This window comes from Galeopterus variegatus, unplaced genomic scaffold (genome assembly GCF_000696425.1).
Source record: "Galeopterus variegatus unplaced genomic scaffold, G_variegatus-3.0.2 Scaffold166, whole genome shotgun sequence".
Classification (NCBI taxonomy): Eukaryota; Metazoa; Chordata; class Mammalia; order Dermoptera; family Cynocephalidae; genus Galeopterus; species Galeopterus variegatus.
Genome location: NW_007726277.1, coordinates 749,424 through 764,265, shown reverse-complemented (window position 1 = coordinate 764,265; position 14,842 = coordinate 749,424). Strand labels below are relative to the sequence as shown.

The 14,842-nt window shown below is 32.6% G+C and overlaps 1 protein-coding gene across 3 annotated transcripts in view; it reads left to right on the top strand.

Moving 5' to 3' along the window:
• Positions 1-14,842, top strand: part of XIRP2 (xin actin-binding repeat containing 2) — a 346,249-nt gene that overhangs the window by 96,904 nt on the left and 234,503 nt on the right. For 2 of the 3 annotated variants that reach the window (XM_008594722.1, XM_008594712.1), the window contains one exon: positions 12,965-12,976. The exons of the other annotated variant lie outside the window; for it this stretch is intronic. In XM_008594722.1, the coding sequence (XP_008592944.1) occupies positions 12,965-12,976 (12 nt within the window). The remainder of the gene's footprint in view (positions 1-12,964; positions 12,977-14,842) is intronic. 3 annotated transcript variants of the gene reach the window in all.

Below are 14,842 nucleotides of genomic sequence, written 5' to 3'. Positions count from 1 at the left end.
TAGAAAGCTGGTATAACTATATTAATATGAGACAAAATAGACTTAGATAAGAAGTGTTTCCACAGATCAAAAGTGTAATTTTTTCATGATCAAAAGGTCAATACATAAATAAGACATAAAAATTAAAATATATATGTACCTAATAAAGAGTTTCAAAATACATAAAGCATAGACTGGCAATTAAAGGAAGAAATATTCATAGACAAATTCATAGCAGTTGAAGATTTTAAGCACATTTCTCTCAGAAATTGATTGAAAAACTAGAAAAAAAATCATTTAAGATTCAAAAAGATTAAACAATGGTGAACATTATATCTAGTTGACATTTGTGCAATAGTACATCAAACAAGTACAGAACAAGCATTCTTTTCTAATGCATGTGGTATATTCTTCAACCTATACCACATAGTGGGACATAATATAAATCTAAATAAATTTCAAAATTGAAATCTAATGGACTATATTCTGTGACCCCAGCTGATTTAAATTAGAAAACAATGTAAGATAGAATTCTAGAGTGAGGCCAAATATTTAGAAATTAAACCGCACACCTCTGAATAATAGATAACATAAAAGAAGATATCATAAGGGAAAATAGAAATTATTTTAAACACAATGAAAATGAAAATACACATATGATACAGATAATGTAGAGTTTAGAGGGAATTTATATCTTTAAATTCATATGTTAGAAAAGAGGGAACATTTGAAATAAATTATCTAATTTTCCACCCCAAAGAGCTAGAAAAAGATGAACAAATTAAAATAAAAGCAAATAGAGGACAGAAAATTCTAAAGCTAGAACAGATATCAATTAAAGAGAAAACATAGATACAAACAATAGGAAAAATTAGAAAGCAAACTTTATTTTTGGAAAATATTAATGAAGTTAGTGAACATTGAAAATTGATCAAAAAAAGAGAGAAAATACAGATCAAGTAGATATTATTACATATTCTAGGACATTAAAGGGGTAATAACAGCATGAGAAATCTTTTGCTAATAAAGTTGATCATTTTGATAAAAAGAAAAATTTCTTACATAACAGGCTACCAAAACTGATTCAAAATGAAAAAGAAAACATGAATCACCTTGTTTCTGTCATGCACATTGAATTTGGTTTGTATTAAAACGCTTTTTCACAAATAAAACTCTAAACAGGAATTTTTGTACATCCTGTCAAACATTTAGGGAAGAAATATTGCTCATATACAAGAAATTTCAGAAAACATAGGAAGAGGGAACACTTCATTTTAGAAAGCCAGGATACTCTTTTATTTTTAAAGAGCTTTACCATCTGACTCATATACAGTTATGTAAAGTCTATGACATCTGTATATCTTCTTTAGTGAATATTTTTCAAGTCATGTGCCTATTTTTAATTGAGTCATTTATTTTCTTATTCAATTTGAGAGTTCTTTATATATTATGGATACAAGTCTTTTCTCAGATAAGTGATTTGCAAATCTTTTCTTCATCCTGTGTCTTGCCTTTTCAATCCCTTAATTGTACTTTTTGAAAAGCAAGTTCTTAATTTTGATGAAGTTCAACTTTTTTTTCTTCTGCCTTGGTGTAGGTGAAATAAAAAGTCAAGGTACACACACAAATACATGAAGCTGACATAGGACCTATATAAAGAATATAAAAAGAACTTCTGCAACTCAATAACTAAAATAAAAATAACAAAAATGTTCAAAGATTTGAACACATATTTACAAAAGAAGATATATCAATGACCAATAAGAATGAGAAAATATGTTCAACATTATTAATCAGGGAAGTCCAAATCAAAATCATGAGATTTCAAAATATTGAGATATCACCATATATTCACTAGAATGGCTAAAATGAAGACTGATAATACTAAATCTTGGTGAAGATATAGAGCAACTTGATCAGTTATATATATATAAAGTAAGCTATATACCTACCCTATAAACCAATTATTCCACTCCTAGGTATTTACCCAAGATAAGTGAAAACTTATGACCACAAGGATGTTAATGATTGCTTTAGTCAAAAGAATCCCAAATTGAGAATATCCCAAGTATTTATTACAAGACAATAGACAAACAAATTGTGGTATATCCATGCAAGTGAAGGCTACTCAGCAATAGAAAGATCAAAGGGCCATGAAAAATGATTACACTGTATAATGTCTAATATACTAATTATCCTGACTTGAGCATCAATGTATTGCAGACAGGTATTGATCAACTCTGTACCACACAGATATGTACAATCAATTTTGTTTCAATTTTTTAAAAACCCTGGAACTGGGTAAAAAAATATGAGTAAATCATATAACCATTATGCCAAACAAAGTAGGTACGCAGTTTTAAAAAGACATAATTATTGCTGTATAAAAAATTTAAGAATAGGCAAAATAGAGCTATGGTGATAGAAATCAGAATTATTGTTGCCTTTGGAGAAAAAAGATAAATTGTAAGGGGACAACAGTGAATTTTGTGGAGTGATAAAAATTCCTACATCATAATTACATAGCTGTATATATATTGTTAAAATTCTGTGGATTGCGCATTTAATGTCTATGAATTTTAGTGTATACTCAAAATGACCCTTCTATGATTGTTGTAAACAAAATCTTAAATGTCCCCAGATAGGTATTCTTTGATATTATACTTCAATAATTTGGAATATGGGAACTGCAAGATAAACTTTCCAATGGCTAAAGAAAGTCTCTTGCCACAATGTAAGCACAATGATTTATGTTCAATTATTTTAGAAAATGGATAAAAAAGGCTCAACAGCTTAATTATAACAACACCTCAAATAGTATGGGCACTTATTAAGACATCTATTACTTTCTCTGCAATAAGTAACAGCACTGCTTTCCTTAATCTGTCCTGAAAGAAACAATTTTCTTAACCTTCCAATACAATTACCTTGTTGCCTTGAAAGCACCACTTTATAATGATGAAGACATTGCTGAACATAACAGAGAGATTTTCCTAGAAGTGTTATAAAGACAACCTTTTTTTTTGATTTACCATTAACAAAGGATTGGATGCTTCACTTCATCTAAGTGTCCGCGTGCCACCCAGTCCCACTAGGTCCAGATCTGCAGTAAAAAGGTGCTTCCTATCACATGAGACGAATCAATATTCTGATGACACCACTGTCCATATCTCCTTGGTACCTGTCTTCCAATCCCCCTATTTTCTATTATATTCAAAGGCAAGTGTATTCTTTATTTAAAGCCAACTTCTCTAGCTGTGAGGTTTTTCCTCCACCCTCACATTCTACGTTATCAGCTTAGATTTCTTCTATCAATCCTGTATCTTAATTACTTTGCTGCTACTTTCCTGCCTCTGTGGGGGAGTATAATAAGTGTTTTCTCTTATTCCATTTCCTCATCTATTAGCTTTTTTGCTATAGTTCTTTTTAACATGTTTTCAGTGTTTGCTGGAGTGGTTACAAAATGCAATTTCGAATTATCACTCTACTTAGAATGAATATTCTATCACTTCCCACTTAATACCTGCCAATCCCTGCTTCCCACTTTATATGTCCCACTTCACAAATACAAGAGCCTTATGATAGTGTAACTCCAAATATGATTTCCATCCTTTGTGCTAGTTTTGTCTTACCTTTTGCTTTTACATATATTATAGCTCCCATCTCAAAGTGTAGTTCTTTTTTTAAAAAAATGTCATTTGCCTGGTAAGGAACTCAAGGGAAGAAAAGGATAATCTATAAATGTACCATTTCTGGGGCTCTCCATTCCTCCTTCAAATTTGAATTTCCATATGCTATCATTTCCCTCACTCAAACATTTTTTAGCCTTTCTTGTAGTGCAGATCTGATAGCAATGAACTCTCTACGTGTTCATTTATCTAAAAATATTTTGTCTTCACCCTCATTTTTGAGATCTTTTCTGGAAATCTATAGTTTGTTCATAGCTTGTATTTTTCAGCATTTTAAAGATGTTTTTCCATTGTCTTCTGACCCCAGTAATTTCTGATGAGAAATCACCATGTCTTATGTCATTGTCTCCCTGAATGCAGTGTGAATTTGCTTTGCTGAGATTTTTTTCCTCTTAACTACTTTCAAGATTTTTACAAAACCCTTTTTTCCAAAGTTTGGTCATGATGTACCTAGCTGTCAGTGTGTATATGTACAAGCATTTGTCTTGCTTAGAGTTTGCTGAGCTTGAAATAAAGTTTCTTGTCAAAGTTTTCTAAATTTGAGAAATTTCCAATTATTATTTCTTCAAAAATCTGTTCTGTTCAATTCTCATAGCTCTTGATATGATCTTACAGTGAGACTATTTTTCCCCAACATTGTTTTATGAAAATTTTCAAACATAAATTTGAAAGGCATTTGCCGTGAACCATTACATACCCACCCCATCAATTCTGCTGTTAACATTTCACTCTACTTGTATTATCACATATCTCTCCAACCCTTTATCCATCCATCAGTACCCCCCCACCTTTTTTTTCCTGCACTGATTTTAAACCAAAAAGAGTAACAATGAAGAAATTTAATTTCATACTCCAAACAAAAACTGGGAAAAGGTGTGAAAAAATGGTTTTGAAGGCATTAGATTTCAGGCAACAAAGTGAAGTGATCGCTGAAAGATGGAGAGGACAAATGAGGCAAGCCCTGGAATCTCTCCAGCTTACACAGGCATCGGGTAACACACTCAGAAACGATTTGCCTCAAGAATGGGGCAAAATTAGCTTTAAACTGTTATATTCTGTATCCTGTTAAGAAACCTTTGCCTACATCTAAGTCATGATAATATTTTTCTATTTTTAATACGCATTTCTAATTATAGGTTTTCTGTTTAAATCTATGATCCATCTCTCATTAGTGTGTTTGTGTGTGCATGTGTGTGCATATCTGCATGCATGAAAGTGGTCAGTATTCATTTTTTTCTACACAGGCATTTAGTTTTTGAATATTATTATTGAAAAATATTTCTTATTTCATAAGTTCACATTTGCACTTTTGTTAAAATTCAAATAACCATAAAAGTGTGGATTTGCTTCTTTGCACTCTGTTCTGTTCCATTAATCTGTTTTTCAGTATTGATGTCAGTACCACAGTCTCTTTTTTACTGTGGCTCCGTAATAAGTTATCAATCAGACAACTTTAGTGCTCCAATTATAGTCTTCTTTTTTCAAGATCTCTATGGATATTTTAGTTCCTCAGAATTTCCATATAATTTTAGAATTAGCTTTTCAATTTCTACAAAAGATTTTGGTCAGACTAAGACCAGAGTTGCATTAAACTTATAGATTAATTTGGGCAGAATTGACAATTTAATAATATTGAATCTCCCAAACCATGAGAATGGTATATCTTTCAATCTATTTAGGCCTTTTAACTTTCAGCAATGTTTAGTAGTTTTGTGTGAAGAGGTCTTGTGCATAGTTTAAGTTTATTTAGAATTTTTTTGTGTGATGTGACACTCTTGTGAAAGGAATTGCTTTGTAAATTTTATTTTCCAGTTATTTGCTGGTTTTATAAAAAAATAAAATTAACTTTTTTATATTATCCTTATTTCCCATGGCCTTGTTAAAGTAGTATAATATTTCTAATACTTGTTTTGTTGATTTCTTAGGAATTTCTACATGATAAATTTTGTCGTTTACAAACATAGTTTTATTTTTGCACTGCTATTCTTTATTCCTTTTTTTTCTTTTTTCTGCCATACTTCAGTAGTTAAGGCCTCCAGTATAATGATTAATGGGCATGATAAAAGTGGGCATTTTTGCCTTGTCCTAGATCTTAGGAGAAAACATTCAATATATCACCATCAAGTAAGATATGAACAGTAGGTTTTACATGGATACCATTTATCAGATTAATTTTACATGATACCATTTATCAGATTAATCCTTCTATTTTGTGTTTGCTCAAAGATTATTTTGATCATGAATAAACGCTGAATTTTGTCAAATGTTTTTCTGCATCTATTGAGATAATCATGTGATTTATCTCCTTTATTTTATTAATGTAGTTAATTGCACTGATAAATTTTTTAATGTTAGACCAACATTGCTTTCCAAAGATAAATCTTATGTGGTCAAAGTGCATTTTCCTTTTTATTGACTGATTGATTTAAATTGCTAATATTTTAAAGCATTTTCTCAGCTATATTTATGAGGTATATTGGCATGTGGTTTTTCTGCAAAATCTTTATCTGGTTGGTTATCAGGATAATGCTGGCCTCAAAAATGAATTAGGAAATTTTTTCTCTTCTATCTTGGTTAGAATTATGATTATTTATTCTTAAAATGTTTTGCAGAATTATGCAAGAAAGCTTTCTGAGCCTGGAGTTTTCTTTGTGGAAAATTGTATAACTAAAAATTCAATTTTTAAAATAGGATAATGCTATTCAGTTTACCTATTTTTTCTTGAATAAGCCTTGATAATATGTCTTTCAGGAAATTGTCCATTCTACCTGTTACATAAAATTGTTCATTTTACCTGATATTTACAATATTGTTTCTTATAGACAGCATAGAGCTCAGTCTGCTTTTTAAATTAATTCCAACTATCTTTGCCTTTTAATAACATAACTTAGTTCATTGATATTTATTGTAGTTATTAATATTAATGCAGTTACTTATGTTATTGATGTTACCAATATTAATATAGTTATTTTTTGTTTTTGTTTTGTTTTTAAAATTTTTTTCTTATTTTTTTTTGGTGGCTGGCTGGCATGGGGATCAAAACCCTTGACTTGGTGTTACAATACCATACTCTAACCATCTGAGCTAACCTGCCAGCCCTAATACAGTTATTAATATAATAGGAATAACATTCATCATTTTGGTATGTTTTCTGTTTGTCTGTACTGTTTTTTTTTCTTTCCTGCCTTCTCTAGGATTAGTTGAATATTTTTAGAATTTTATTTTAATTTATTCATTGGCTTTTTAGCTGTACACTTTTGCATATTTTTAGTGGTTGCTCTAATGATTTTACTGTACGTTCTTAAATTTTCATATCCTACATAGGGTTAATGTGATACGATTTTCTATAAAATATATACTTTGCAACAGTATTAGTACTTTCACCACCCTCCAACTTGAGCATTTATCCTTTATTTGCAGTATAGGTTATATTTACATGTATTATAAATCCTATGATGAAGTGTAGAAATATTTGCTTCAAGTAGTGTATGAAATGATTGGGTCTCCCGTAAAAGGTACCACAAACTGGGGGCCTTAAAACAACAGAAACTTATTCTTTCACAGTCCTGGAGGATACAAGTCTGAATCAAAGTGTTAGAAGAGCTGTACTCTCTCTGAAGCCTCTAGGGGAGAATCCTTTCTTTCCTCTTCCTAGCCTCTGGTGGTTGCTGGTAATCCTTGTCTGATAGACACATCGCTCCAATCTACCTTTGTCTTTACACGGTGTCTTCTCTCTGTGTATCCATATTTCTGTGTTTCCGTGTGTCTGTGTATCCTCTCTACTTTTTATAAGGACATCAGTCATACTGAATTAGGGCCCACCATCCAAGTGATTACATCTGCAAAGATCCTGAGTAAACATGAATTTTGAAGGGACACAATTCAATCCAACACAGTTAGATATACTTTAAAGGAGTTAAGATAAAAATACTTTATATTTTCTCATGTTCTTTATTCTTTCCTGAAAATGTTGGTATTCACTATCTTGTTTAACTCAGGGTTTTCTTTAACTTGGCCTTAACAATTTTCTTTAGCCTTTTCTGTCTAGAAGATCTGCTGGCATCATGTTCTCCTAGTTCGTTTTGTTTTGTTTTTTTACTGGAAAATGTCTTCATTTACCATTTTTCTTGAAGGATATTTTCAGTAATCATATAATTCTGGATGTCTATTTACTTTGTCTCCCAACATTTTAAAGGTCATTTTCTACTCTTTTCTTATCTCCATTATTTCTGATGAAAAGCCATTCATATTAGTTACTCTTTATGCAATGAGTTAATTTTCTCTAACTGCATCAAGCTTTTTCATTTATCCTTGATTTTCAGCAACCGATTCTAATGTGCACAGTTGCAGTTTCCTTTTAATTATTCCTAGTTGATGTTCCTGAATCTGTAAACACTTTTTTCACCAAATTTTAAAAATTATGGTCATGATTTCTTCAAATACTTTTTCTGATTTTTTTTTTTTTTGGCCAACTTCTGAAGTGCATATTAATGTATATTATAACTTTTCATATAATTCCAGAGGATGCTGGATCTCTGTTCTGTCTTTTCGTAATTGTTTTATTCTATCCTTCGGATTCAGTAATTTTTATTCATCTATCTTTCAGTTCACTAGTTCCTTCTATTATCTCTCTTTTGCTCTCGGGCTTGCCAGTGATTTTATTTCTATTTCAGATAATCAATTTTTCAGTTCTATAATTTCCATTTTGCTCATTAAGCCTGTTTTCTTTCTTGACATCTCCTCACCTTTCATTATTTACAAGAACATTTTCCTTTTGTTTTTGAACAGTTAAAGCAGCTGCTTTAAAATTCTTGTCTGCTAATTCCAACATCTGTATGATCTCCCTATTCTCTTTCTAATGGCTGTCCTGCAGTTCTTCAAGCCAACAAGAGTGTAGCTTTTCCTCCTGGAGTTTTACCCTTTATGGGTGACATAGATTATGGCTTTCCTTCTTACTAAATGCCATTAAAATGTGAAACTCACCCAGAGCAATCCCCTTAAACCAAGTGCCAATGTAGTAATGTTGGCTGTTTTGATTTCTGCCTGTTTTCACTCTCTGGTGCCTTCAGTTAGATGGATTTTTTGTTGTTGTTTGTTTGTTTGTTTTTGTAGTAGTTGCTGTTGCTTTGTCTGTATTTGTTTGTACTTGTCCAGAGCTTATATATTAGCTGTGAGAAGCTTGAGTCAATATGAGCTACGTGGCCATAATCTAGAGTTGGTTTTTTTCTTAGTATTTTTCTTTTTTTAATTTAGATTAATCCATTGATCCATCTTTAAGTTCACTAACCTTTTCTATGACATTTTTGATGTAATTTTAAATCTATATGGAGAAATTTTACATAATTTGTAATTTTCCATGCATGAGTTCACATTTGGTTGTTTTTATAGATTCTACTTCTCTCCTGAGATTCCCTTTTTTGTCATTTCTTAAGACTTTATTTCACGTTAATATCTTAATCATATTTTCAATAGTTACTTTAAATTATTTGTCTGGTAAATCCAACATTCAGGCCATTGTTGGGACTGTTTCTATCGACTACTCATTTTCGTATTTGTAGTAATTTTTATTATATAAGTAGACATTTTAGTTGGTGTACTATCAAGACTTAATCTGTTGTCCTCTTCTGAAAAGTGTTGATTTTTATTCCAGCAGGTAGTCAGTCGGTGACTGATTCCCTTAAGTGTCTGACTTCACACTTTGTCTGTGGAAAGCCCAAGTGTAAACCAATCTTCATAACTGTGATGGGACTCACACTCCAAATTCTGTCTTTTCTGTGAAGTTCATAAATTGCCCCAACACAAAGAGCCAGAGCAGCAGCCATGAGACTCATCTCATGAGTTTTTCTCTAACAATGCAGTGTTCTGCCACATGTTGTAGCATGCCTCTAATTGATTATCTTATGTATTTTGTATGTGTTTATAATTGTGCATGGCAAGGTAGCAGTCTGGTGCTAGTTACTCCACATAACCATATGAGAAAGTCCCTATCCTTTATCTTTTAACTCTTCTGCTAACAAACACAGCTCTTAGGACCACATATCCACTACCACCCCATTTTTCCTTCTTGTGTAACCAGTCTTACTAAAGTATTATCCAACACGGCCATCTAAACCCTCTCTGTTCCCGTTCATTCATCATCATTTTGTAGTCTGACTTCCAGCTCTACTATGACTGCAAGGAGCCAATTTATGATCATCAATTTCTTTCATGTCATTAAATAAGAGAGAAATTATTCTCCTAAATCTCAAGAAAGAAAGAATTGACTTATATTTGATTCTTTACAAAGTCTTTCAGATTTAGAGGAATTTTTTGATTTATTTTATTTAAACAAAATTTTCCTTTTGAAGAAGACTCATCAGCCTGGATAAAGTTATCACTGCAGGTTTTAGAGGCTCATAAAGGTCACACAATATAATTGGTTAAAAAGAAATACCACATGTTCTCACTGGTGGGAGCTAAAAATAAATAAATAAATTCACTCACACACACACACAAAAACCGGGAGGCGGGGAGAAGAAGATATAACAACTACAATTTTTTGAAGTTGTTACAACAAGCAAACGGAAAGGACATTGCTGGGTGGGAGGGAGGAGAGGGTAGAGGGAGGGAGGTTTCGGTAATGGGCCATAATAATCAAACACATTGTATATCGACAAAATAAAAATTTAAAGGAAAAATAAATAAATAAATAAATAGAAATTTGATGTAATTTAGTAATTTTTTCTGGGGATGTGTCCTCAATTTTAACTACTGGGTGTTTAAAAATAAGTCTAAAGATAACTAGAAAAATAGTATTGTAAGATAGAATATAGGGACCACAAATACATATTTACAGGGAAAATATATTTTCATTTAAGATATTGTCTTAAAGTTTTTGAATGAATATTTGAGCATCAGATCTAGATTTTTTTTAAAAAAAAATGTTTTATCTAAAAGAATTTAGAGGGTACTGAGAATGATGTATTAGGAAAATCTGAGTTAAATGAAACAAAATGTTCTAATGATTATGAAGATGCCGGTGTCAAAGATACATTTAAAGTATTTGAATGAAATTGTTTCATAAAATATCAGAGTTGCATTTCTGTCACTCAGACAGGAGTCCTGACATTGAGGTTACAGAATTAGGCAGAGACCAAGTCATTCATGTGCTTACAGGCTGGTGAGCTATTGACTTTCTAAAACTCATCTCAAATTTTCCTTTCTTTTTTTTTATTGAAATGATCTCCAACTGCTATGCCCTTGCCTCCACCCACAAGTCAAATCTTATCATATATTTTTCCTTATTCTGATTCACTGCTTGTTTTATTGAGTGTAATTATTTGCCTAGATGACATGTACTCTTCAGAGCTCTTATTGCTAAATGGGTCATAAAATTCTTTTTTTTCACAACTTCTTGTACAAAGTTTGGTCTTTAGTAAATAGTGGTTAGAATAATGCTAAATACATGCTGCATCTCTTTTTCACCCTTTGTCTTCATTAAAAATGGAAATCAATTAGAATAGTAATTAAAGTAATTACAAATACAGCTAAGTGACCTCAGCTAAAAGGCAGGTCAGAGAGAGAGATAAGAAAAGGAAAAATAATCTATACAGTTACAAGAATTTGCAATTATGTGTATCTGCTCAAACATGTCATTGTTTTTCACTCACTGGTTAACATTGTTAAAATGTTTCATTTAGGATTACTACTTTTTATTTCCATAATTACTGCAAAACCTTTATCTAAAAGTCATTTCTAATAGTTACCCTTCATTTTGATCTGGGTGTTGACTGATGTTAGGAATTTCTGATCATTCAACTCTGAAAGCAATGACAATACTCTAAGGGCTTAGTCCACGCCAGGGAGAAGCATCATATTCCCTAAATCAAGTGCTCTAGTCATCTGGGGAGAGAGGATACACATCCAAAGCTGCCAAGCAGAGTTCTAAATTGAGAGAAGGGCACCGGTGGAGCTGGAAAGGCATAACTCATCTCCCCTATACAGCAGGAGGAAAGAGGCGAGGCACCAAGCCGCACCAGGGAGAGAACCATGTCCTGCAAGACCGTACAGCCGTATTGGTAGTGTCTACATCTGATAGAAGAGGTTTTGAGATAAGGACACACTTCATATATTTGAATTGACGGGTTTTTTTTATGATATGCTCTGGAATGGTCAAAGGAAGATTTTGAGAATTCCTCCCATAGTGGGACATTGTAATTGGCCCTGTGATTTTGAAGATATTCTCACATTATACTTTATTAATACAGTTTGGGAATCATCAAAACTAATATCTCAAAATCCCTGTGTCACTGATGTATTGTAGCCATCCACTATGAGAGAATTTTAATAAAATGTTTTTAGTTCCTCCAAAGCAGCATAAAATATCCATGCTCATTTAACTGAAACTTTCAATGTGGAATATTTTCACATTGCATTGACAGTCATTTTGTTGACAGCCATTTATCCATGATAGATAGCTACATGTCAAAAGTGGGGAAGGCTTGACAGCATAAAGGGCACCCACCAAGTATTATCTGCCGTTAGCAATGTTTCCCCTCAAAAGATGTTCATGTCACCAAATGTTTCTTAAGTTGCAGGGACCTGCTCATTTTACAATAAATCCAAAGAAAAAAAGGCACTTTATGATAACCTGAATGTAAATTAATAAGACTGTTCATGAGAGATGGTCCTGTTAAGTGATTGTCTAAGAATATTGTATTGAATTAATTTAACTTTTTGTACTGTGAAAAGTTGTCATAAAGCAAACGTTTAGATAAATGTGGTTATTCTAGAGGATGCACAGCATAAATATGTTGTACTGAGATTCTGATCTTTGTTTTCACATGCTGAGGAAGAAGTAGGATTTTCTAGAGTTAGTTTTATGCATTTGGGGGAGTTTCCAGTAAATATAAATTAACCACATACTTTCCCATGCTTCCCAAAAGGTTTTACCTCACTTTATCCCAGGCATGGAATTCACTGAATTCATAGTCTGTTTCATTTAGACATCAAATAAAACTTGAAAATGTAAATGGAAAGTGGATGTCAGTGATATTCAACCTAGTATGAACATGTTTAAATCTATAGCTTTCCTCTCAGCACCTAGTTCATCTCAAAAATGCTGAGTTTTGACTGGGATAAGAGTGGGAAAAAATAGTTAAAATGGGCTTTGCAAAAGCAGGTGAGCTAACCTGGGTCACCTTCGTTAGTTCTGAGTAGTCAGTAGACAGCTTGGGGACACTGTCTGCCTAAAAGCTGGCAGTAGGTATGGCATAAACTAAAAAAAATAAAGCCTGGTAGACTGATCTGGATGAAAGGACTTTGGAAAGGTGGTGGCAATAAAAGTATGGTTGTCTAAACTATAACAGGAAGACCAAGACAATAACAACCAGCCTGGAAACCACTACCATCTACACATGGGACATCTCTGCATGAAAGTCTTGGATTGCCAGCCTCTATTGCAAACAACTGAGAAATTTCAGGTAAATATTAATAAAATTCTGTAAATAATAACATGTTCATTATCAAGCCATTCAAAGCATCAGAGAATAGTGAAAACTTCACCAGATGAATAACATACTGAACATAAAAATAACAAATCTTTATTTCATTATAAAAGATTTAAAAAGAGGGCATTCAACTGGCACTTGGTTCTTGATTTCTAAGACCCATTCTTCAATGAAAGGAATCAGGGCTTCTTGTAGAAATAGTTGGTTGTAGGGATTAGGAAGAAAAATTACAAAATGTGCCTGAAATATTTTGAGATGTTAGAAAGTTAGAAGGCACTCAAAAAATGATGGGACTATATATAAAGAATGGAGTGGCCTGTTTTTACGTAGTTTTCAATGTTCAAATATAAGACAACTTAAACAACAAAATAAGTAATGGTAGTAATAGATTTTAGCTAATAGAATAAAGTATCAATAAAAACAAGTATCAGTGCAAAAGTTCAAATCTCAATGTAAGTAAAGAATTGAATACATAAAAAATGAGAAGAAATATGTTCTTCCATGCAGCAGAATTCCAAAGAACTAATATAGAATACACAGTGGAAATATAAAATAACCATGAGGCAAACTCCACGGCAATTGTGGCAGGCAGGAAGCACTGATATGTTCTAATGTATGATGAGAAACAGGACATTTGCATACTCTTAAAGTATCTCCCCACAGATACTCCTTAACTGCAAAAGTTTTTTTGCATCAGCAGGTATAAGACAGAGCTATCGTGTACATCCTGCATTGATGCATGGAAAAGGATGCAACATCACCTCTGTTGTATTCTTGCCAAATATACGTAAATTCAGTCTAAAAATGAGAAAACATCAGACACACCCAACTTGAAGGACATTCTGCTAACTGCCTGCCAATATTCTTCAGAAGTGTCAAGGCCCAAAAGACAAGGAAAGACTGTGGAATTTTCACAGATTGCAGGAGGCAAAGGAGACATGACAACTGAGTATTATGTGGGATCCTGAATTAGATACTGGACCAGTAAAAGAGCATTAATGAGAAAACTGTTAAAATTTGAACAACTGTTGATTAATTCATAGTATTGTATCAGTGTTAATTTACTGGTTTCCATTGTATTATAGTTGAAAGTTTACAAGAATTGTGTACTATATTTGCAATTTTTCTCTAAATCTATAAACACTACAAAATAAAAAGCTTGAAAAAATGAGAAAAATGTGTTTTGTCTTTTTTATTTTATTTTAACAAAAGCTCCATTTATAGGCGGGATCTAGGAAATGGTTAGTATATGTACAAGTGTAGAAATGACCATCTGGCATTTGGATATTTGGCTTGTTGCATGGTTGAGTTTTACTATATTTCATTTTTAAAGCAAAAACATCAGTGATCTCCTTTCTCTAAGTGATGCTTTAGGTGATGCTTTGCCACAAGGACTGCCTGTCTAAATTGCTGTAGGTACCCTCGAGAAATCTTGGCCAGGATCAATTAAGGTTGATAATCAGTGTGATGCTGTTTTAAAGATGCATGATCAATAAGAACGTTTTTTCTGTGAAATATGTCACAGCATCTACCAGATTCTTTTTTTTTTTTTTTTTTCCCCTTTTTTGTCTTTTTTCGTGACCGGCATCGGATTGCAACCCTCAGTGTTGCGCCCGTACCAGACCGGGACCGGCAATGGGATCGCAACCCTTGGTGTTGCTCCTGCACCTTGCTCAGCCAGTGAGC